The sequence below is a fragment of the Trachemys scripta genome, chromosome 19, assembly GCF_013100865.1.
Source record: "Trachemys scripta elegans isolate TJP31775 chromosome 19, CAS_Tse_1.0, whole genome shotgun sequence".
Lineage (NCBI taxonomy): Eukaryota > Metazoa > Chordata > Testudines > Emydidae > Trachemys > Trachemys scripta.
In genome coordinates this window covers 10,371,128-10,396,661 of record NC_048316.1, presented here as the reverse complement: position 1 = coordinate 10,396,661, position 25,534 = coordinate 10,371,128, and the positions used below count along the sequence as shown (strand labels likewise).

General features: G+C 48.8%; 1 protein-coding gene across 7 annotated transcripts in view; it reads right to left on the bottom strand.

Annotated features, from left to right (window-relative positions):
* Nucleotides 1-8,254: 8,254 nt before the first annotated feature.
* SPSB1 (splA/ryanodine receptor domain and SOCS box containing 1) overlaps nucleotides 8,255-25,534 on the bottom strand; it is a 74,587-nt gene continuing 57,307 nt past the window's right edge. For 6 of the 7 annotated variants that reach the window (XM_034753332.1, XM_034753328.1, XM_034753327.1 and 3 more), the window contains 2 exons: nucleotides 17,241-18,062; nucleotides 8,255-10,530 (listed from right to left, as the gene is read on the bottom strand). In XM_034753332.1, the coding sequence (XP_034609223.1) occupies nucleotides 10,403-10,530; nucleotides 17,241-17,934 (822 nt within the window). In that variant the 5' untranslated portion in view covers nucleotides 17,935-18,062 and the 3' untranslated portion in view covers nucleotides 8,255-10,402. Of the gene's footprint in view, nucleotides 10,531-17,240; nucleotides 18,063-20,257; nucleotides 20,681-25,534 lie in introns of those variants that run through there. The other variant, XM_034753329.1, reaches the window with a different exon arrangement.

Below are 25,534 nucleotides of genomic sequence, written 5' to 3'. Positions count from 1 at the left end.
TAGTGCTCCTCGGTGCGGCTGCAGAGCAAACATCACACAAAGAAACCAAGCCACCTTCAACACTGCATAGTCTGTAGCTTTGCTGCACCCAGATTGTAAGAGGTTCAATCAGCAAAGCCCAGTTTCTCCCTCTCGTTACATCCAATAAAGCTACATACTAAAAATCCAAGGGTCATGAACTATCTACTCCAGACAGCACCAGTGAAGAACCTGGAAAAACCTTGGTCTTCGTGTTGGGGTTTCCTGGCTTGCTAGCTTGTCCCCCCACCTTCTCTCGGGCTCATACACAGCCTTCTGCTCGTTGCACAGGAAAAGGCCCCACACAATGAACACAATTGACTAGCTCTTATGTGTATTCAACTCACCATGGGTCCAGGGCCAGGTCATCTGAAATATACAGATTATGTTTGGAGTAACAGCCATTACTCCTCAACCTGATCTGGCAGGCCTCACAGACTAAGGAGGAACAGACCCTTTCAGCACTTGGGAGGAGACATCCAATAAAGGAAACACCCCAGGGTTATTGATTCCATAGGCAGCACTCACCCTCCAATGAACAGTGACCCACTGCCCAGCATGGTGCTAGAGAATCCTATTGCCAGAGGTGCTTGCTTTGGAAGAAGAAATACAGCAGGACTCTGGTGCCTCATAATCATTAGAAACCTCTTTCTTTTTGTAGGGGACAGGAAAAGTAATCCATGTCCTGGTCAAAGGCCAGTTTAGGCCAGCATATTTTGCCAGTCTGTACTCTGAACTGGATAGAATATTTGCTTGTGTGGGTCCTGAACTGGGGTGAAGTCCTGCTAGACCCTGCTGAATAGAAGTTCCTGCCCAGGGAAGAGATGATTACAGTTCAGGGGCAGATGGGATTCCTGTATGAACAGGCACGATAACGAAGCACTTCGCAACCCTTCAGGACAAACAAAACATTTTCTATAAATTTATAAAGCAACACCACCTCCACTCAAGCCTATATTCCCCTGCGATTAGATACCCCAGCCAGCTCCTTCCGGAGCTATCGCCATCCGTTGCCTGAACAGCTTGACCAAGAGGATGCCTTAAAAACTCAACCCACATGTACTCGGGGGAAAACAGTGGTGGGTGAGTGGGGAGAAGTACTGATTCTACATACTTTTTAGAGGTACAGATTAAAGTCCCACTAGGCAAGCATCAATGGACGCTCAGAGTCAAGGCCTGCTGGCCAGTTATCCCTCTACACTTACACAAATGGACTTTCACTTAGAAAGAAAACCAAACTAACAGAATTATGCTAAGGCACTTGCACTGTTCCTCCCCCCCCCCCACCCCACCATCCTGTAATATTATCCCCATTTTACAAATGGGTTCCCGGAGGACGGAAGAAGTTCTAGACCTCAGGCCAAGATCACAGCTAGTCAAGCAGAGCAGCTGCTTACAGCCAATTTCTTCACAATCAAAATGCTCGGCTGGAGTATGCTGATGTCAGCAAATCTTCCGACGGAAACCAGGCAGCATTTCTGCTGTGTTGCACACCTGGCAGGCTGCTGCAGAGCTGGGACCCTGGAAGCCCCCCGCTCAAGATGGGGCTATCAGGACTTTCAAGCTCCCAGCTTCTTGGTCACCCCTCCAGGCAGGCCGCCAGGCAGCTCAAGGAGCCTCATCAATTTTGTTTAGAAAAAGAGTCAAAATGAAACATTTTGAATTTTCAAACTGGAAATTTCAGGCTGTCTCTGTTCCGCAGGAAATTCTGAAACCACAGTTTTGTTCCAATGCAGAATTATTATTTTTTCAATTATCAGAATTTCCTGGCCACTGGGGATTCCAGGTTCCGACCAACCCCAATATTAAGTGCTAGTCTATTTAAGGAAGCGTAGGCCCAGGCCAGGCTGTTCCCACGACCCAGTTGCCTTTGCAAATGGCTGTAAGCCACCTTAACATCTATGCAGGGGTAGGCAACCTATGGCACGCATGCCAAAGGCGGCACCTGAACTGATTTTCAGTGGCACTCACACTGCCCGGGTCCTGGCCACTGATCTGGGGGGCTCTGCATTTTAATTTAATTTTAAATGAAGCTTCTTAACATCTTAAAAACCTCATTTACTTTACATACAACAATAGTTTAGTAATATAGACTTATAGAAAGAGCCCTTCTAAAAATGTTAAAATGTATTACTGGCACGTGAAACCTTAAATTAGAGTGACTAAATGAAGACTCGGCACAGCACTTCTGAAAGGTTGCCGACCCCTGATCTGTGTGACACTGTAATGCGTGAATGGAGGAACGTGGCTGAATTGGGTGAGTCCCAGTACCCTTGGAAATCAGAACAGCAAGTTAGGCAGTAAACGTGCATTACTGTAGGCTTGCATGATGAGCTCTAGCTGGTATCTCTTCGATGCTATGTGCGTCTGTGGTTTGGGTGGGAAACAAGCATTTCGAGGCAGCAGAACAGAATGCACCAGGGCAGCTTGAACTCCGGCGGGAAGAGCATTGCTAAACAGTAAGCAAGTTGTAAACCACCAGTCAGACAAAACATCTGGCAGCTGCTTCAAATATTTCTCTGTCTGAAGGGCAGACAAGCTTGCAACAGACTCATAAATCAAAACATTTGTGAGGACAGGGCCAGAGCCTGGGGCAGGGGGGGTGGGTTTGTGCTGCCCGAGGACGAGCCTGTCTCCCTTTGGCACCACTTTCTGGGCCAAGGAAGTTTTAAAAATAAAAGAAGTACATCAATCTCCAAATATTTCCCTCTCCAATCAAATTCAAGCCAGCCTTGGGCACAGGATGAAGATTATCAGTGCGGTATAGGATGGGGGAGCACACTAGGGGATCCTTTTCACTTCTAGCTTCAGAACAGCTTCACTCACGCAATAGAAAAGACTTGTTTGCACCCAAATTGGAACATTCACTGCAGCAGTCAGCAGAGGAAGGCTGGCTGTGGTTAAGGCATGGGGCTGGGACTCAGAAAATTTGCAGTCAGTTCTCAGCTCTGTCACTGGATGTCCTCTGTGACCTTGTGCAAGTCACTGAATCTCTGCCTCAGTTCCCCATCTACAACAAGGAATTAGGATTACTCCCTTTGGGCTAAGACCCTAGTTAGGGTTGCCAACTTTCAAATCGCACAAAACCGAACACTCTTGCCCTGCCCCCTTTCCCCAAGACCCCATCCCCGCTCACTCCCATACCCCCTCCCTCTGTCACTCACTCTCCTCATCCTCACTTACTTTCACCGGGCTGGGGCAAGGGACTGGGGTGCAGGAGGAAGTGAGGACTCTGGCTGGGGGTGCAGGCTCTGGGGTGGGGCCAGGAATGAGGGGTTTGGGGTGCAGAAGGGGGCTCCAGGCTGCAGCCAAGGGGTTCAGAGTGTAGGAGGGGGCTCAGAGCTGGGGCACGGGGTTGGGGTGCAGGAGGGGCTGTGGGCTCTGGGGTGAGTCTGGGGAGGAGGGGTTTGGGATGCAGGAGAGGGCTCACGGCTGGGGCAGGGGTGCGGGAGGAGGTACGGGGTGCAGGCTCTGGGTGGGAGTTTGGGTGTGGGAGGGGGTTCTGACCTGGGGCAGAGCACTGGGGTGTGGGAGGGGGTTCTGACCTGGGGCAGAGGGTTGGGGTGCAGGCTCCGGCTGGGCGGCGCTTACCACAGGTGGCTCCCAGTTGGTGGCACAGCAGGGCTAAGGGAGGCTCCCTACCTGCCCTAGCTCCGTGCAGCTCCTGGAAGCAGCTAGCATATCCTTGCAGCCCCTAGGTAGAGGGGCCAGGGGGCTCTGTGTGCTGCCCGCAGGCACCACTCCCACAGCTCCCACTGGCCGTGGCTCATAGCCAATGGGAGCTGCAGAGCTAGTGCTCAGGGTGGGGGCAGCGCATGGAGCCCCTGTGGCCACCCCTGCGCCTACCAGCTGGATATGCTGGGAGCTTTCTGCACTGCAGGGAGGCTGCATGGCAGAGTGGAAAGGACACTGATGGGTACCCAGGCCTGGGCTGTATTCTCAACTCCACGCTGAATCACCATGACCTCGGGCAAACCACAACCCCTCTGCCCCTCCTTATGGATGAGACTTGAGCTTCCTTTCCTAAGTAGCTTGGACCTTGACAGGTAAAGCCCTGCATCTCTGCCGATAGCTATTTTACCATCATGGCAAAACACTCCCCTTAACTTGTAAGTTACTTCTGGGGATGGGTTTTTTTGGGGGGGAAGGAGAAAAGGTTATCATCAGGATATCTCAGATTCTTTCAGAGATCACCACGGGACATCTCTGGGGAGAGGAGCATCAGATACCTTGGATTGCATCACAGAGAGCAAAGCAGGATAGACTGCAATAAAATGGGAAGGCAAAATTCCATGCAGATGAACGTGATTAGTCAGCAATAGAAGGGAGACAAACGATATTGGCCAGCAAGCCAGGATTGGCTTTAAAGGAAGCCCTGATGCAAGTGGGACTTGTAATTTTCATGCTCTTCAGCGGTGGGAGCAGCCTTGGCTGCTGCAGGCCAGGACCCAAGCATATGCGACAGCAGGGGAAACAGGGCTCCACGGATTCATTAGGATTTGCTAATCCTTGACATCATTTGTTGATTCCACCAGGTCCAGTCCACATCTCATGACTTCCTGCATGGTTGCTAAGGCGATGTACATAAACACTGCAAACTCCAGGCCCCCGAGCAGGTCATTTATTTCAAATATTCCCAGCAGCTGGAACACGAGCCTGTTTGGGTGTCTGGAGCGGAGCATGAACAAATTTCTCAGTCTTTGGCACCCGCCCCACCTTCTGTCCCCACAACCCCAGCCCACTGCTGTGCCCCTCCCCGTATCGTTTATGGCTCAGTAGAGCTCACATTCCATAGAACAGTGATGGGACAGGCTACAAGGGAGGCAAGCTTTGCCCACATATGGTCAGAAATTAATATTTCTCTTCGAATCCCCACTACCTGCAGCATGAGAAAGATGAAGAGATTAATCGCTACCATGTGTGCAGGCTGCCTTTGCTTAGCATCATGTCACTAGCGCTTTCCTCCCGCCCCCTCCCCTCACCCCCCTCATTTATCTTGCATTTGCCCCCTGCCCAGGGCAGAAGCGGTTTCTGGTGTATTGCAACCTTGATTGGAGCTCAGTTTTACAGACCCCCTTCCCCAGACTGGAGTTGTAAGAGGTCGTTTTCCTCTCGCACCCACCCCGCCCAGTTTGGTAGCTACAGCACTGGTGTGCTCCCTCTCACAAGAGGGTGCAAGGCTTGCCCCAGATTAGTACAGGTGCTCTCAACCCCAGCCCAGTAAGTCGCATACACACTAGTCTACCAGGGAAAAACTGCAACATTAGCTAAGGTCACCCTGTAGCCATTATAGAATTCTAGAAAAGACTAGACAGAGCAACCACCCCGAACACCACGGCATTGCACGATGCCACTTCCGGGACCATGGAACTACCTTCTTTAGACAGGGCCTTCTTTCCAAGGAGTGAAACCTCTCCCCAAAGCCTATGTAGTGTCATTTCAAGCAGTCACAGGGAGGAGTGGGCACTAATCATACCAACTGCATCCCCATCGGTGCTTCGAGTCAAAAATCACAGTGGAACGGCTCGGACTGGTGAAAGGTGCTAGGTTAAGAGCCCTGTAGCTGAAAGGCCTCAGTGTATTGTGTGGGCAGCGGCAGTGTAAACTTCCACCCACTGCCCCTTGCAAATGCTTCAGCCTTGACCTGGAGGCCCACCAGGCCTAAGAGGGTTATTCAGATTCCACCACCAAATTCAATTTTTGGCCTCCAACAGCCAACTGCAATGACAGCTATACCAGACAGATCTAATGGCAAACGGTCTCAGTTCATCGCCACCAGGTCTGACCTAGGTAGGAGTCAACAGCCTACAGAAAAGAGGCTCTGTGCATCCCACTACAGATTCCAGAGCCATCAATCCCCTGCATCAAAAGCATGTGCTACATTAACCTGCAGGGGCAGGGCACTGCTCTTCAGCTTTCCCACCCCATCCAAAAGACCCTCATTTAAGTGAATGAGGAGAAACAGGAATCGCACTACTTCCATGTAACCTCAGAAGAGCCCGGCTGGAATAGGTCATGATCTCCTTTATTTATCCAGTTCCCTTCTCTCGCTCCATTTCTTCCTCTCTGCCTCTCCCGATCCCCTCCACTTTTTCTTCGCAACTTTCAGGAACCCACTCAAATAACCCTAGAGGGAAAAAAAAATGCTCCCGTATTTATGGTGTATTGCCCATTAAATTTTGCTCATATACATGGTGATTCTTTACCCTTACACTACAGCGTGAATAAGGCACACATTTTAAAAAGAGAGGCTAGCTAGCCATTGGAACTTAAGGAATGTGGATTCTCAGTCACTTAAAGTCCAAATCAAGACTGCAGGTGTCTAAAAGATCATCTTTCCTCACCCAGAAGTTATGGGGTTGATACAGGAATCACTGGGTAAAACTTTCTGGCATGTGCTATGCAGGAAGTCAACCTAGATAACAGTCACCTAAGGTCTTAAAAAAAAAAAAAAAAAAAGGCATCTATGAGTGAACCTGGTTCATTTTAAGGAACTGAGTACAGGGCCAGTAACAAATCTTCCCTGCCAAAACTGCCATCTCATCTCAGAGATATTCATTCCAGCCACATGTGCAGTAGAGATTTCCAGGCATGACTGGCAGATGTGGGTCCCATAAGCCTTTGGAAGTTAATGAGGTTGTCTAAACACACTGGTTCGCGGAAGATCCCCAATGCTTCAAGGAAACAAAAGTGCTGCAATTCTCATACATCACATCCCCACTCTCTTGGCCTGCCTCCTGCAGCCCTCCTCTCACTCAGTATTCAGAAGGAAGTTACATGCAACGAAAGGGCTGCAGGCTTGAACCCAAGTGACAAACAATGGTGGAGACCTGAACTCAAATGGTACCTGCTGTTACAGGTGGAAACAGTGCAACACTACCATGATAACCACAAGCTACCAAAGGAAATGGTAGAGTCTCAGACTCTTGGGAGTCTTCACTTCAAAGACCGGATGCCTTTCTGGAAGATCTGCTCTAGCCCAACATGTTGTTGGTGTCAATGCAGGGGTAACAGGGTAAAACTTCCCTGCCTCATGATACGCAGGAAGTCAGACTAGGCGATTGAATGGTCCCTTCTGGCCTTACAATCTATTAAAAAAAGCTGAGCCGTCTGAGGCTATAGTTGTCCATTATGTGCCTCTGCTAGGAAGCATGCAATGGATTGCAAGGAGCCCAGCGTCTGGAGAACAGAGTGAGGGGTTCCACTGGTCAGATGGAAGAAAAGTGTGGCACTGGGGGCATAGGGGCTGGCCCCTCCACTAGCTACAATAGGATACTCCGGCCTTTCACCGATACCACTTCAGCTTCCTATCCACACAACCCTGTTCCCCAGTCACCTCTACGTCTCCTCCAACACAGCCAGGCACCTTGCTTTCAGCAGGGGAGCACCACCACAAGCCCATACCAGATGAGCACAAGTGCAACTAGTAATGACAGCTCCGCATGTAAGGGGGGGGGGGGGGGAGAGTAGGGAAGAAGCGTTTCAGTCTGAAGAGCAAGGATGGTCCGGGGGTTATAGCATTCGAGATCTGGGTTTAATTCCCAGCTCTGCCACAGACTTTTTGGGTAGCCTCAGAATGGGATCTGTAAAATGGGCATAACCCATGCTCTCATCTTTGTTTGTNTATGTGCCTCTGCTAGGAAGCATGCAATGGATTGCAAGGAGCCCAGCGTCTGGAGAACAGAGTGAGGGGTTCCACTGGTCAGATGGAAGAAAAGTGTGGCACTGGGGGCATAGGGGCTGGCCCCTCCACTAGCTACAATAGGATACTCCGGCCTTTCACCGATACCACTTCAGCTTCCTATCCACACAACCCTGTTCCCCAGTCACCTCTACGTCTCCTCCAACACAGCCAGGCACCTTGCTTTCAGCAGGGGAGCACCACCACAAGCCCATACCAGATGAGCACAAGTGCAACTAGTAATGACAGCTCCGCATGTAAGGGGGGGGGGGGGGGGGGAAGGGTAGGGAAGAAGCGTTTCAGTCTGAAGAGCAAGGATGGTCCGGGGGTTATAGCATTCGAGATCTGGGTTTAATTCCCAGCTCTGCCACAGACTTTTTGGGTAGCCTCAGAATGGGATCTGTAAAATGGGCATAACCCATGCTCTCATCTTTGTTTGTTCTATTCAGACTAGACTCTTTGGGGCAGGTCTCTTGGTCTGTACACAGACCCGAGCACAATTGGCCTCTGATTTTGGCAGGGCCCCCTTAGGCACAAATAAACCAGGACTCCTGCTCAATATTTAATAAACTTTATTTCTGTATTGGGTTACTGAGTATTATTTACAGCTGTAAAAGAGAAAGCAAAGAGTTTAAAACTGTACAAAGCAATGCACTGGGGACAGCAGAGACAGTGGAGACAAAGGAGGGGCTAAAAGCACAAAAACAACAGGGCAGAAGGAGTGGTGGAAGACGCTGGTAGAGTTGAAGGCAATCAAGCTAGGCTCTGTACATGCTGAATTCTCTTGTGCAACTTTGTACGTGTCCCACCCTGTAACAGAAGCTTGTACAAATCCCTACATAAAAATAATAATCCAGGTTACATTAAAAAAAAAAGAAAGGGGGCACTCTGCACCCCCACCCAGTCTTGGCACCAATTCTGTGCTTTAAAAAATATACTATGCCAGTAGATTTTTTTTTTTTTTTTTTAAAAAGGTACCCTACAGCAGCTGTTTAAAACAGGATTATACAAACACCACAAATATATATTAAACATTTTCAACAAATAAACTCATTTGTACCTGTACAGAACAGAAGCAAAAAAAAAAAAAACACCACACAAACATTGTTTTTCAAGACAAAAAAGAAATGTGCAAAATAACCCCAGAGAAGGCAGCTTAATAGCCTGCTATTTGGAGAGGCCAGGAGAGAGCAGCTCCTGTTGACGGTGGGGAACTGGGTTCTCTCTTTTTGGCTACTGAGGTGAGAATCTTTATTTGGGATGTGCAAGGATTTCTCCTTTTTTAAAAAAAAAAATAATAATAATAATAATAATAAAGTCTCACAATGGTTCTTCTCCCCCTCTTTTCTTGACTGTAGTTCAGGCTAGTTCCCTTTGCTGTGCATGCAAAGCATCAAAAGAGCACTCTTAAGCCTCCCATCAAACTACTTTCCATCACATAACCCTCTAGACGTCTGGCCTGCTGACATACTGTAAGGCAGAACACACTGTTCACACCCTTCCTCCTGGGTCGTCCCTCTGTCCACTAGCAGGGATGAGAGAGAGGGTCGTTCCTGCCAGAGAGCAAGGAGGAGATTACCTTGATGGACAATGGCAGACTGAAAAGCTCCGATTTGAAATACTCTAAGCAGCTTATCAAAGCAGAAGATTCCCTGGCAGATCCATTTCAGGGGCGCGAACATGGACTAGAATATGCATGACGCAGACATGGGAAAGGAGAGGTCTGTGGTTGTAAAGGATCTGCCATCAACAAATCAGTCTGGAGTGGCTGGCTCTCCAGGGAGGATATTGCATGCCAACGAGTTGTGGCGGGGGAAACTGACCGCCAATGGAGAGGGGCGGGCATCTGATCTAAAAGCTGCAGGTTAAAGTGAACACAAGGAAAGAGAGGGGGAAGATGCAGACATCAGAGGGGCTGCTCAATAGATTGGTTTCCCCATCCACTTCAGGCCTTATTTGCCCCTAGCGTCACAGCCAGTGAAAAGGAAGACAGACAAGATGCAGGAAAAATGGAGTGAGGGATGGAAAGTGATGGTGAAAGAAACGAGATTCAATCTACATAAAGTAACAGTTAAGACAGGGTGAGACAGTATCACGACATTGACATCAGCTACATAACCACCTTATCCAAGTTAAAAAAAAAAAAAAAGTGTCCATGTGGAGTTTTTTTTGGTGTCTTCACTTCCCATTGAAGTGATTTACGTCCTTGCTTGTCAGAAGGCCCCCCCCATCTCGTGCCATTCCACTTCTAGCACCTGGCATTTGACGTGTTGCCATTCTCAATGCTTCCCCGTCCAAGCTTCATGTACTCTCCTTCAGCCCGAGTAAGAGGCAGAATTTGCTCCTAGACTTCAGGCATTCAAAGGATGCGCTACAGCTGTTTGTCAGGAGCTGTGAGGAAAGCAGCAAGGGATGTGCAGAGAGATTCTGGAAGGTTGTGTTTTTGGGGGTGTTTTTTTTGGAAGCATGCAGGGATGGGATGTGACCTTCATCAGCAAAGGTCATCTTAGTCGTTGAAACAAGGATACTTGAAAACGGCCATTTTAAGGTCATATTTGGTTTGGGCACTGGAGGAAGGTACTTGGGCTGAGGATGTCCAACACTAGTGATGATGGGGGGAGGCTGGCAGGACCACGGTCCAATGGGTCAGCGCCAAATCATTTGCCTCTGTTTCAGTTCTCACAGCATCCTTCAACCTGTAGGTCATTGGTAGAGAAGGTAGCTCTTGAGGGATGCCGGCAGTGGCAGCGCTTGGATCTCACTCAGTCGATCCTTGCCCAGAGCCAGCCGCACAGAACGCCGGCACAGGTCCATCAGAGGCAGTGGTTCGGCTGCAAGACAAAAAAGCCACACGTTAACTCGGAACACGAGTTAGAGCCCGGTGGCTGCGTTGTTAGTTACGGTAGCCGACACACTCAAGAGGAGCGTGAGAGAAACTGAGGCCCTGGTCTGTTCAGGAGCCCTTGACTACCCAGCACCCTCAGCAAGCGAGGCAGCAGTTCTAGGTTACTATGCAGGGGGTCCCAGTAGGCCACGAAAGCTGTGAACTATCTGCAGCAAGCACTGAAGGTAATACATGCCCTAGAAATACCAACGGTAGAGCAGGAAAGGAGATCCTGGAATCCCCCTATAAGTAATTAAGGAGGTGTATTCAGTTAAGGGGGGGGAGATCCCCCGTTTTAGACGCCACAATGTGGGAACCTTTGTGAAAGCTGTTTAAACACAGGACTGCATGCTGCAGTATGATTTTACCATTTCTAGGTACCCCAAAGCACTGTACTGTTCTTCACATTTCTAGGCACCCCAGAAGCCTTCACATGCTTACTTCTGACCTCCCCACTCCCAAAATATGGACAGGCCAGCTCCATCAAGGTTCACAAGTCACTAGATTTGCTCACCTCAGCAGAGATTTCACCTTCAACCTGAATCCTGATCCAGCAGCACCACATGGGACTATACACCCGCACCCATTAGTTCAGTATCCATGCAGCAGGTTTCATAGCCCTCAGCAGCGAGCCAGCTTTATTTAGAGCTCACACCGCCAGTTCTACTGGGATGTCTTTCTATGCATCCTTGGTGGATTGGGCACGTTCCTTGTGCCAGCACAGCATCCCCCATGGTGGAGCTCAAGTGTTCCTATTCTGTTAACACCTCCTGAAATGCAAGCGCCACGCGATTAAGGGTGCAGGTGTTCTGGCTGCTAAAGCCAGTGTTTGCACTGAACAGGCATCACTGATGTGAGTAATAATTTCTCTTCTGCAGGCAACCCTGCCCACCCCCCACCCCCCCCAAAAACCGTCACTGCAGCAGATCTCTAGCCCATTTCCTCTCCAAGGAGATTTTCCAATGACGTAGCTCAAGACCGCAGTTTCCATCAGAGGCTAATGGTAGCCACCTTGAGAAAAATCCAAAACCTAACATGAAGTCACCCCCAAAGAGCGAGTGGAGCTCACTTGCCTAGGTCAGGACTTCAGTGTCTGGTGGGCAGATGAGAACCAAGCCACCTACATAATGTCCCCAGCAAACCAGGTTTCAACACCTCTATTAAAGGGGGCAAGCCCACGTCATAGACCCCAGAGAGTGCTCCCAGGACTGGGGACAGACCAAACTCTACTGGAAGATCTGCAACTACAATTCTTGCAAAATCTCTTTAATAATACAGAAAAGGAGAAAGCACAAGAGTGGCTGGCTTCACTAACCAGGATTAAGACCCACCCAATGTGGAAAAGCTAGTCAAAAGCCCAGCTTCATTTTAGCTCCACAGTTACATTTTCAGGTTAGGTTTGACCGACTACGGCAGTACCCCAGCAATGAGGAGTTGGGGAAATGTTTTTCATATCAAACGATTGCATATGCACTTATGGCTCCATACACGTCAATGCAGCAGGGAGCTGCTATCTCTAGTTCTCAGGAAGAGGAGACTCTACGAAGGCCAAGTTTCCAGCACAGTGAGCCCAGGAAATTGAGGAGGACGAGATTCAGATTTGATATTTTAGAGACAGAAGATCCAAACTGCCATCTCCCTACCTCCCAGGTTACAATTCTGCTATCTAAGCAATTTCATAGCCCTGAAAAAGTTTGGGATTCTGTAGGCCAAACTCAAGAACGCTCTGCATTCAGATGCATGAACAGCAAGTAGGAGATAAAATTTAACTTGAGCGAGCTGCCACAACAGATTAAAATACAAATGAATATTTACTAGGAATATTTCACTGTTCTCCACAGGAAAGACTGGTTTCTTGTGCTCTGATGGGGCAGACAGCAGAAACCAAAGTTACAGCTGCACATAAGGAAAAGAATCTGAACTTTCAGGAGTTTTTCTTGATGAAGTTTTCCAAGCTCATCTGGATAGCACTAAATAAGGGTCAAGGTTTTGCAAAAGTGACTAGGCATGCCTCTGCTTTGGGAGGTCTCACTAGACACTTTAAGAGGGTCTGATTTAAAAAAAAAAAATAAATAAAAAAGCTCAACAGCATCTAAAAATCCAGGCTCCAGCTGGGAACCCCAAAATGGGGACTTTGAAAATCTTGGTCAACCAGTGTCAGTTTTTCAGGAGCTGACTACAGATTAATGCCAACAGCGCTCGCTTCCTCTGGAACAAGCCAAATTAAGCTATTGACCCTGTTCATCCTGCTGCCACTGCCAACAGATGGCAGGCAAAGTTTTTAGTCCATTTTCTGACCATAAGTGTCACTGCATTCGTGCTCCCTTCCAGGATCATTCCAGAAAATAATAATAATAAAAAAATCCCTCTTGCATCTCTCCTCTAACGCTTTCCACTCCATAGGAGTTTTAAGATCCATCCTTCCCTTTCTGTCCAGAGCAACGACACTCTCATTCAGGTCTACCCCCCCACACCTCGTTTTCAGATTATTGTAGCCATTGCTTCCACCTTTTAGCCTCCCAATACTCATTGACAAAACTGTGGCAGAGTTTGCCTAGCAGCTCGGACAGAATCCCTTCATAGATTGCAAGGCCAGACGGGACCACTGGGAACCTCTAATCTGACCTCATGTGTAACCCAGGCTAGAGAAATTCCCCGAAATAATTCCTAGGGTGTAGTTTTTAGAAAGACATCCAGTCTTGATTTCAAAATTCAGTGCCCTGCATGTCAGATCAAGTTCAAGATTCCAACCCTTCCTTTCAAGGTTCTAAACATCTCTGCTCCCCTCCTCCCCCCCCCACCCCGGCACACCACACCTCTCTGCCCATCGCGCAGCCTCTCCACCTAGCCAGCGATGCCAGCCTTGTCCACCGACTGGTCTTTGAGCTTTCCACTAGGATCCACCCCTCTGTCCATACTAGGGTTTCCCTGCACCAACCCCGAAGGTCCCAATCCTTCTCTCGAGATGCAGCTCAGCTGCAGTGCTGGTAAATCAGCTAATTAATGGCTACGTGGTGAGGCATATGGGGACATGACTCTTTATAAGTCATTTTAAAAGGCCAGGGTGCATACTGTGCATTTGATTCTCTACTTCCCGCTCCAGGCTCCATCCCAATGAACTTCATTTGTCCTTTCACCTGTAAGCTCTTCAGGGCAAGGACTGAGTCTTTGTTTATACAGCATTCAGCACAATAGGGCCCTGACCCTCCTCCTTGGGTCCCGTGGCATCACTGCAATAGAAACATGCCAATGCCGTGGCCTTCAAAGACGCTTTGGATGCAAACTAATCCAGCTAAATCGCACTAACTACGTTAGTTATTTGTGCGGATAACCCAAAAACAGTCCTGTAAAGACCACCCCGCTCCACAGGAGCCAGGAATGAACTTCTGTTGGTGGGTTAAACACCCAGAAGAACAAACCATGCTTGTATCTGAACCGCTGACCCAGAGAACGCAGCCACTGCTCGTGGAGCAGGTTCATGAGCATGGTGTCATTAGACCCAGGATCATTACTAAGTACTCCAGTACAACTACACCCAGGAGCTGTTCTATCTGTGCCTGGTAGCTGGTGTGACCATTTCTGACTCTGTTACCGTTACCCACGGTCAAGGCTGGGTTCCAGTAGCCCCATATTGGGTATGTTACATCTTGGAACCCACTCCAACTGAAACAGACACAGAACGTGACTGCTTGCTTGCTATGTGGAGTTCTGTGCTGAGAACTCCAATCTATATTGGCCACCTACTGGCTTCACCCCTATGGTGCTGAATGGTTTGGGACCCAGCTACCTGAACGACTGCCTCCCCTAGGCCATACTGGATAGCAGCAGTGTTAGAGCTGGAATCCCTTCTGAGTGGTAGGGCACCACTGCCAAGAGCGCTCTATTCAAATGCTTGATCCCATGGCCTCCAGGGTTGGGCACCCGTCTGGACATGCTCTCAGCTAGCCTGATTAGAGACAAGGAGGCTGGAGGAAGTGGCTGCTGAGGGACCATCTGGTTTTTAGATGGTAGTGTTTACTTGTGGAAGGCAGTCTATACGGAAAGCGTTGACAGTGTGCATTTTCAAGTTTCAGCACCAGCATCCTGAAGGGGCACCTCTCATACATGGAGATGAGACATCCGACCTTTATCCAGTGCCTTTCCCTACTTCACACACGCACTTGCCCTGTGCCTGGACCCTTGAAACCAGTGCAAGTGAAGGGCTCTTGCTCATTTATTAGCCTGTAAAGTAAATACAAAGCATTCCCAGCCATTGCCTCTGCCCTGCCATTGGCTCCTTTCAGATACAGAAGACTTGATAGGGTGATTGGCCAAGACCACAGTGCAGACAAGAATCTGCGTTCCTGTGTCACAAAGCTTGATTTAGGCCACCTCAAAATTAGACCAGTCTAGTCCCATCACTGTTTAGAAGGAGAGGGATACACAATATCAGTGCTCCAATCCCTGCCCGTCTGCTCCTGGATGTAATTTGAAATGCCTGTTTTGCTTTACCTACATCCGCACGGTTTGGGACCTAGGTACCTATGAGACTAACCATCCCCAAAGTGCTGCTACAGCTATCAGGCTTAGCTGGAAAGCTCTCTCCAACCAACGGCATCTGGAAGTGAGGAGTAACAGCAGAGTTTTTGAGGAAGGGTCCTGGGCTGTGGAATTCTCCTCTCTGATGTGCAGGGCAAAGCTTTTCCTTTGAGCCAACCATTTGCTCGACATGGGTCACAGCTAAGACAATGTTTTGCTGTGAGAGGTACCGGGGGGGGAGGGTTGGGGGGCTGTCATTAGGGAGATCTCAGTTACAGTGCACTGAAAGTGTAGAGTAAAAATACACGAGTTTGGATATGTTTAATCAGCAGCTGTCCCTGTAGTCATGTAAAAGCTCAGAGCTTGCTAAATACCCAGCTGCACCATTGGCCAGGTTTGCTCAGGGCCACTAAATTTGAAAATCAAGAGACTGAACGGTAGCTGTTTACAGCAGGGCAAATTAGGAGAAGTGAGAATTAGCTCTCTCTCTCTCACACACACCCCCCCCCCCAAATGTTTCACTCCAATGCCTGTGACTCAGCACTGGCTCTGTCTCAGGCCAGGAATACCCTACTGCATGTCGATTGGTTGCCAGGTTTGGCTAGATAATAGAGCAGCAGAAACACCAAAGCTGGAAGATTCAGTCTCTGCAGGCCAACCTGGGTAGCAAAAACTAGGAGGAGTTTTAATGCAGAGTGGAAGGAAAAAAAAAAATCTCACTGTTCAAAAACATTGTCCCTTTTGGTCTGTTTGTACAGCCCCTAGCACAACAGAATTCTGCTCCATGACTGGGGCTCCCGGAGGGTGGAGAGGGGACTACAATACAAACACTACCCATTGCCTTAATTTAATAGCTACAGTAGCAAGGAGAGTCAAGTCTGCAGTATTAGGCCCTTGCACTTCGTTCTACAGAAGTGAACTATCCTGCTTAAATAATTCATAATTCATTAATTGTAATTAATACTACACTTGATTCTGAAAGGGCTCCATCATTGCACTGGGTGACCTTTGCATGGCTTTGATGAAGAGGAAGTATATTTACCCCCAAATACAGGAAGAAAGTATTCTATAATCCCTTGCAACAATACAAGACAGATGCTACTCTGGGGCTTGGGGTGAACATGCTAATCCTTCCCATATTAAACCTGACAAATTTCTGTAGCAGTGAATCCAGGTTAAGCCATTCCTCCGAATGGACTAAGTCCCATTCTGGTGCAATTGGGAACCTCTGTCCCAAAGAGACAGACAGGCTTTTTTTTTTCAGGACCAATTTGAACTTGGGAAGCTTGTACTAAGCTTGGTGACCAACTGCCATCCTGAGTTTACACTGAGCCGTCAGAACTACGAAGGTTTTCCTGGCCACAATACCCAACCCCACTCTGTTCAACAGCGTTCCTTAGCCTGGAAGGGAAAAGGACAGAAAGCTAGTTGCTGAAAGGTGGGGTTCCAGGCTAATGATTGCACAGCTCCCTACACACCTGCCTGCAGAGCAAGTTTAAAACTTGTTCTCCTGTATAAAGAGTACGTGGAGGAAAGGTCACCTTTCAGGTAAAGCGTGCTACAGAGAAGCTACAGGATTCTGCCTTGTCCATTGGCCTAAATCCATAGTAAGGCTCTGGAGACTCTAGCAGTAAAGAGGAGGAGGAGGAGGAAGAGAACATCAGCTTTCCAGATAGACTTCATGCAGATGGCTGGAGTCCCAGCCGTAGGTTTCCTCTCCGCATGGCTGCCCAAAATCCACACTTTCCATCCTATACAGTCACCTAGTTACTATCAAACTGCTTTCCTAATTTGAGGCTCCGTATGCTGATGCGTACCCAGACCAGTGGGGGTTACCCTGCTATAGGGACATAATCTGGCTGACTGGTAGCTGCACCAGATCCAGTTAGAAACAATACTGCTCTTTCCAAACACAGCCCATCAGCAGAGACTAATCTGGAGTAGAAACCCCATCCTCCCCCTAACCCTTTGCTGCCCGAACAGACCCTGCTGTCCTAACCGGCTTCATTTCGGTTTGCATGAGTCACAGTTTTCAGGTACATAGCTCACTAGCTATTGGGAAGAGAGTGCGGCTATGTGGTTCAATCTCTTTAGCGGGGCTAGGAAGGCATGCAGAGATCTGCACAGGGTTATACTCACGATCAAGCCCGTTCAAGTAGCGCATCCGTATTTCGCAGTGCCCCCACACCGCGCTTACAACTGGATACAGTTTTTTCCCTTTAAGTCCTCGAAAAGCAACACCCATGTACTGCCCATCTACGATGAAGCTCAGGGTCCCATCATCCATGTCCAGGACCACCAGGAAAGAGTCCGGCACAATGAAAGTCTCATCCGGTTCTAAGAAGGCAGGGTAGGTTTTACTCGGCTGGTTCTTGCCATCGTGGTACAGTCTGTTCCGCCCAAGGTCCCAGCCCCAGGATTCATGGTTATTTCCTATCAGGGTCGTGTACCCTACAGAATGCAAGGGCGCGTCCGCCGTAGCCACCCCTACCACGGCATGCGTGCCCCGCTGCCTCATGGCCCACGTGATCTGCCACACATGCAGTCCCCTCGTATATCCAACTTTGCCTCGGATGGCATCTGTGCTCTGAGCCACCGGATGCCGGTGAAATATTAGTTTGTCGTCCTCTTTCACAAAGACATTCAGCGAGCGGTCATCGTTGTTCCATGAGTGCAGCAGCTGGACCTCGTACGAGACCGGAGGCATGTCCAATAGCAAGTCCAGGCGCGTGGGCTTGCAGTAATCCAACCCCTGGAGCTCCTGCTTGAGTGGCCTGTATGCAGGGTCTCTCATATCCACAGTCTTTATCCCGCCAGTGACCTTCTGACCCATCTTGTGTTTTGATTTCACGTATTTAGAGACTCCCAGGGCAAGCTCATCAATTACCCTCCCGCTGTCATTCAGCCCTGCAGAAGAGGTTGCTAGGAGACCTTATCAAGATGTGCACTGGTCAGTATTGCCTAATGGAGGGAAAGAAAAACAAGGAGAGTTAAACATTACAGTTAAACATTAGCACATCACCCATAAACAAGATTTCCAGCACCTCCTTGTCAGACCAAAGGTCACACCTAGGGGGGCTCACGTGCCCTGCACAGACAGAGACCGGACCACCACTCACTGGAACTTGCAGTGTGTTCTAGAGGGAACCTTTAAAAGTTCTGTCTACACTGCAGGACCAGGTGTGACTGCAGCATATACTGACCTACCTGAGCCAGCTTTAATCTAGCAAGTGAGAGCACCAACAGCAGCGAAGCCACCGCAGCACGGAGGCTTAAACCCGTCTGGGACCCGGGGTACCCAGGCAGTTAGCCGATGCTGAAGTCCTTGCTGCTGCAGCCTCACCACTATTGGGACTTGCAATAGCTGGATTAAAGCTCTCTCAGGTCGGTCTCCACATGATGCAATTTCACCTCTAACTGCAGTGTGGACATACTGTAAGGACTGGGAGTTTGCCAGGCAACTCATGTAGGCGAAGTTTAATAAGGAAGCTGGAAAAATTTAAGCACGCCCAGCCTCTCACGAGCTGCAAGGAGGACACAAGTCTACATGCTGTGATATACGATGCATAGAGAAACCCAGACTTTGGCCCTTTGTGGGCATCATTGAAAACACTGAAGCTGTGGTTTTCCCTTGGGTTACACAGACTGGACCACCCTGTTGTCACTGGGCCATGCTAAAACTTTTAGACACAGGGCTTCTCTAATATGCTGCCTTCCCATAGGTATCCCCTGCATTTAATCCCCAATCACTCCTGCTAAATACTCTATTGTATGCCGCATACATGGGCACAAGCGTTGATACAAGGTAGCGGCAGAGATTAAGAAATTCCTTGATGGTCCTGAATCCGCAATGGAGTTGTAGCAGATACGGCTTTTAGCGAGCATAGCCTTGCTTCATCTCAGCCCCAACCTATACGCTCATGGATGCAAGCGGCACGAGACACCCCAGCCACTGCCAGGACCATCCACCTGTGTGCATCTTTCCAGACACTTAGAAAGGCCCTGGAATTACATTCCAACTGGACAACAGTCAAAGCAATCTCTACAGTTGCCCAGAAAGGAGCCAAAACACACAAAGCGTTTAACATTCTGCAAAGAAAAATCCCTAAACAACCCCAGGCAACTACTGCGCCTATTTGAGCCCTTGTAGCAAAGCGATTCCCAGAGGTATGTCCAAGTTCAGAGGGATTGAAGTCGCATTTAGAGCCTAGAAGGAGCTTGCTTTCATCTTGCAGGGGAGACTGCTCTGGCAGGAGAACTGAGCTTGCTTATTTGGACTTGGTTACTGAAGCTTAAGGCAAGGTCCAGGGATTACTGCATGTTCGGTATTTAGCTAGTTCTTAGCAGCACAAGCCTCCCCATCCTGATCCCCTGGTCTTATTTTGCAATAGATAAGACAGAACCAACCTCCAGACAGAGGCAGTTGCCACTAAATAATAAAGGTGGCTGAAATAGGACTATAGGAGTAGTAAAGGAGCAGGCTGGGTTTCAGTGGGTCTCCCTTCAGGGTTTTATTTCCTAACCACCGTGCTCTCAGGGGGAACCTGAAGACCTGATCCCAATCTGCGAAGATGTCTAGTGCTTGCTGGGATATTACAGGGCTGGCTGGCAGAGCCTGAGGTCTATGCTACCCTGCGTCCCACTCGCTGGTTCAGCAAGGGCTGAGAGCACAGCAGAGGAAGCACTCGCTCATGTGAAGTGGGGAAGTGACTTGCATGGATTTCCCTGGAGTAGCTATAGCTGGCCAAGGGCGCGGGAGATCCAGCCTCCCTTGGCTGCCTGCCGTAGGTGACAAGGCTCTCGGGGTGGGAGGGAATCCTCTGGGCTCTAAGCACCCTCTGGAGAAAAGATTACACAAGGCAAACGCACAGGCGAGGTTGGCTCCTTGATAGCTTTTCCTTCCTCCGCTCAGCACTGAAACGCAGCTCCTGAAAAAGCTTTAAACATGGCTACTTCCCAACAGCAATAAAGCTATTTCAGTGATCAAAAAAGGGAGAGGCCAGGCAGTAAGGGAAAGCCCCCAATGGCTACAAACCATTTTCTGATCAGTGGGCAGAGTTAGAGAGCGCACCCTCCGCTGGGACAGGTCTGGAGAGGAATCTGTCCCCCAAACCCCCAGCACTTCCCTAGTCCGACCCCTCAATACTGTGAAGTACCTTGGAAGCGTCCAACTTTGCAGAGCTGAAGGAGCAGGCAAACAGGCTCAGCCCAGCCTCAGGAGGCCCACATTCCAGCAACGCTTGGCAGCAGAGCTCCCATTGAGTTACTGGAATCCAGACAGCAGTTACAAAAACCCTCCTTGTACGTTTCGTCTCCAATTCTCTGCATCACTGGGGCAGCTGCTCTTCCCAGGGAGACAGAAGCAGACTCCGAGTCCGGAGAGAGAAGCAGGATTCTTTGCACAGCTTAACAGTTTCCTTCCAAGCTTCAGACAGACTCATTTTGAGAGGAGCCTATCTGCTTAGAGACCAGCTACCTTTCGTGCACCGCTCTGTGGCATTGTGTCCACCCAAGCAAATCTGCTCTCACTCGGCTACACAAGCAACCCTCTGTTTATGAGCCGCCAGAGTAGGGGCGGCTATTAGGAAAATAAAAATATGGGAGGGGAGGGAACCAGCTTTCTAAGAAAAAAGTGTTATTTTAACATTTCCTGGAGTGAGGCAATCACCCAGAATTCCTGCCAGCTAACAGTCACAACAGTTACTCATGACCAGGACCTCATCTGGCATGGAAAAAAAATCACAGTGCATGAACAGAATTTTTGCTTGTATTAAAAAAAAAAAAAAAAAAAAAAAGGTTACCGGACATAAGCGGCAGCACTTCAGTTAGAGGCAATGGGGGGAAGGAAGGGCTGTAACGTGCGTCGGCATTACCATGGACAGACTGATCAGCTTCGCCTAAGCTTTGTGCTAACGAAGTTACTGAGATACTCTGCTATTTTAGGTGCCTGCGGTCCAGGGGTTGCTGCAGTTCTGTGGCTATTTGCATAGTTTGCTAAACTATGCACACACACACACACACACACACACACACACACACACGCACACAGTTTGTCAAGCTTTCTGAGACTAACCCCCAAAGTTCCATCTCTGAGAAGCCAGCTCCACAGCTGGCATAGTACATTGGCCCTGAAGATCTTCCACATTCTCTTCTACCTTTGCCCGGTGAGCTGAACGTCAGATTCTTGGAGGTGTGCTCTTAGGGAACAAACCACTCCCAACTTCCCAGTCAAGCCTGCCCTAGTTTGTTAGGCAACTATGGAAGAAAAAGCAGCTGCCTCTTAGAACAGTTTGTTTCTCACCTTTAGATGCCCACCCATTTTCTGCTACGGTGTTGCACAGGCCGTATGCGTCACCATTTAAGAGACAGTGTCAATGAAACAACAAGACCTATCCTACATCTCAAGTACTATATTGGGCTCTCTTCAGGGACCTCTGCCCTACGAGACAGAAGTGCTTTAACAAACTCCAGTCCTGTAGAACAGGGCTGATAACATTGGTAATGAACAACTTGAAATGGAGGCTAATTACTATAAGTCAGACATCATCCAGTATTATCCACGGGGGCACCCGAAGACGAGCTAGGGAACTTGCAAGGACTGCTTAAATCACACTCCAGCATTTGCCGACTGGCTAAGCAGCTAAGTCACTAACCAATTGGAGAACAATTTTAGTGATGTTCCCCTTTCTTTGGCTCAATGCTTCTCTTTAAAATATGTGCCTCATTCTCCCCGGGAATCTCATTCCACTTCACTCCAATAGGTGGCAACACTAAGTCTGGATTAAATCTGCAGATATTTAGGTCTCTAATCTCCCTTCCTAGCACTTCTCTGCCAATGCAGGTGCCTCTGGCACTGGTGCACCTGGGTCACTCCTATTCTCTCCCTGAGGCATATAGTAATGTAGTTTCACATGGGCTGAATGCTAGAGTCTGGTTTCGGTTCGGTGTGCATCTGCTGGGTGGTGTTGGTGGCCTGTGATATATAGGATGTCAGACGAGATGATCTGGTGATCCTTTGGGGCCTTAAACTCTATGATGAAGGATCAAAACACTGGCAGAAAAGGAGATGCAGAGATTTTCCTGAATGCAATAGTCCACGTGACAGCAACAGACAAGAAGCTACAATCCAGCCTGCCAAACTGAGTGAGTATCTGGTGCAGACCATTTTGAAGCAAGACATACTTGAGAGTAGAGAAGAGGGTACTTCTGTACTCTGCTAATGAGCAAACAATCCCCCATTTCCCTGCTCCATCTGCGGAAGCGCCAGCAAGACTAGATTCCAGTACGTGTTATCTACAGCAGCCTTTCATACACTCCTTGTCTTTGACTTAACTTGCACTTGGGAATAGCTTCCCTTCAGCAATCTCTGTTACTGCACCCATGCTCATCCGTAAGAGTAGATAGGATTTGCTTCTGCTTGAAGCCGAGTGGAGCTCAGAGAAAGGGTGGGCTTTACATACCTGTAACACTGAATTGAGCCAAGGATTTCAAGGACAGAATGAGAGCGCCAAATCGGAACACTGTGGCTTGTGGATTTAGCAATTATTGTAACGCATCACAATATATACCTACTGCAACACTCCATTGTGCACCATGTGCCCAACAGAGCCGCTGCCCCAGAAATGGGGTAGGGGTGTCACAAGAGAGAAAGGAGCTTTCAGCTGGGAATGAAAGCTGATGCCCTTGGAAACTTGAAAGAACCTCACCCACCTTTGGATGAGCACTAGTCACTGCATGCTTCATTACCTTTCTTTCCTGAGGCAAAGAACGAGGGAGCTAGCCAGGTCCAAGCAGCAAAGAACTAGATTCGACATTACAGCCAGGACACGAGAGAGAGAAAAAGGTTGGGTTGGGAAGGAAAAGAAAGGAGCAGCGAGAACTGAACACAAGTAAGGGGCTTCTAGAAGGTCAGACTGGATAGCGTCCAAGTAACACAAGGAGATGCTACTTAACTTATGGCTCCAAGATGCATGTAGAATGTGGCCCCTTTACAATCTGACAGGCTAAGGCAGAATCCGTCAGCTCTGTTAGAGGGATTGACGAACACCGTGCAAGCTGACATCTAGTTATAAGCAGTAACACTAGTTGAGGAGAGCCAGCTTTGGCAGGGAATCAGATTACCCAAAGGCAGGGTTTATTCCTTACACCCCAACAGGATTTTAAAAGAAAAGTGCCTGCCTTTTCAAACTGAAGTATAGCAGCCACCGTGGTGCTCAGCAAGCACAAAGCAGACCAGAATACAGTTCTGCTGTGCAAACGGCTGTGTGTCCCGAGGACCGGACTCCTGTACGGTTAGAGTGGTGGCTTACCGATCTGGGAGTGCAGAGCTAGGCATTACGCCTCCCTACAGACAGCTCAGCATGAGACGCAGGCAGCCCTAGAGAAAAAGGGTCAGAAGACACCAAGCACTTAAAGCTACAAACCTTTCACCACAAAGATTTTCAGGGGTCTATAAAGGTGCCTACCACCGTGGAATCTACACACTGGAAGATCTCCATTGCTCATGCAGCCTGTGCTTGCTGGATTTCTGCATTGCTCTACTACCACCAGCCCCGTTTGGCCCCACAGTTTTAAAGCCCCATTTTGCTCCTGTGCTATTCTGGTTTTATTCGGAACCTGACAGATTGAAGAACTTTGGAGTCTCACAGCAACGACATCCACTGCTATTTTCAGAGCATTAGCTCTTTCTTTAGTTTAGTTGTTAGGAACCAACTGGCAACGTCCCATGGTACACACACGCGTCAGGCTACAAAACAAATGATGTTGGCGAGTGGGCACGAAGGCGATCATGAGACGTTTCTCCATCGAGGGCTTTCACACCACAAGAGAGGAGCAGGGACATTGTTTTGGGGCTGCTCAAGAACGATTGCAGCAAAGGTGCAAATGGAAGCGGAGATGGAGAACAGGGTATCCCACCTAGAAAGCCTTCTCTGTCTTCCTGGCACCTTGTCTCCCCTAGACAGAAATGCTGCCCCAACAGCCAGGCTCAACCACTGAGCACATCCAGACCATCTTCTCACCTCTCCACCCAAATAACTTGTGTTTTACTAAGAGTTGAGGTCATGCAAACGTTGCTTCCCTGACAACCTCCTTTGCCTTCTCCCAAGGGATGCATGCAGCCTTCCATTTGCATGTTGTCCTGCACCATCTCCACTTCCTAGGGCTGGAACACCTCCCCTAACCCAGCCCCATTATGCAACCACCCTCTAAGGCCCCAAATTAAACTGCACTTCTTGCAAAGGACTTGTAAGCCTCGCCCTCCCCATTGAATCATTAGCTAATGCAACGATTCATCACCAATACACTGCATGCAAGATGTTGAGAAGCCACGCTTTGCCTCTCTGTTCATACACTCCCCTCCACCCCAACATCACATCCAAACCCCAGCCCTGCTTTGGCCATCTAGACCCATCCACACTACAGAGCGTTCAAGTTTGAAAGCAACTGACCAACTGAGTTAGCTGACAATGCTCACCACGATCTAACCCCGACGCTTCGCTAGCGGTCAGCCCTGCGTCAACAAACTCGACTGTTAATAATCTTGTCCCAACACGGCAACGTTCTGTAGTGTAGGCAAGACCCAAGACTCCGCTCCATTGCTTTTAGTTTCTTTTGATTTGTTTAAAACACTCCCACAATGGGTCCGGAAGTTTCACAATAATTTATACAAAGGTCTGAGAAAAAAAGTCTAACTACTAAACTCCAGACAGGCTATGAGGAACCCCACAGATTCATAGACATGCCCTACCCACTCCATCCTTCAACCCACTGTGCTCTCCTTTCTTGAGCTTTGCCATGTGCCATAAAAGTTAAATCTGGGCCATCTGAACAACCAGGAGGAGAAGTTCTCAGGAAGAGGGGCTCTTCATCCAAGAAGTCCTCCCACCAGCTCTCCCTGCTCTGTCTAAAGCCAGATGACTGCTCAAACTGCATTGCTGTCACACAGACAGGTCGTTTCAGATAGTCCCATTCCAAACCACATGGGGCTTTAAAGGTCAAATCCTACGACAAACTCCATCCAGGAGCTAAGTGGGAAGCAGTGCAAGTCTGCAGAACATCAGTGCACAAAGCAGGGACTTGGTGCTGGGAGCTTTACAAAGGAGTACAGAGACATTGCTGGTGCCATTACCCCAACCCCACCCTGAACTGTGGTTATCAAGTTTGTAGTAAGTCCTGCCCAGAGCTCTCTACGCTCGAGAGGGTTAAAGCAAATATTAAAAGCTGCATTAAGGAAAAAAAGCAGAACCTCTCCATTTGCTCTGGGACAAGCAATGTTGCCAAACATGGAAGCGGCAGGAGGGGATGTTAGGACAGGAAAGCACCTCCAGTTTGGACCCCTACGATGCACTCATTGCATGGAGCAGAGCCATACTGGTGCCAGCTCAGACAAAGGAGATTGGAACTGAAAACGAACCAAACACTGCAGAAAGGGA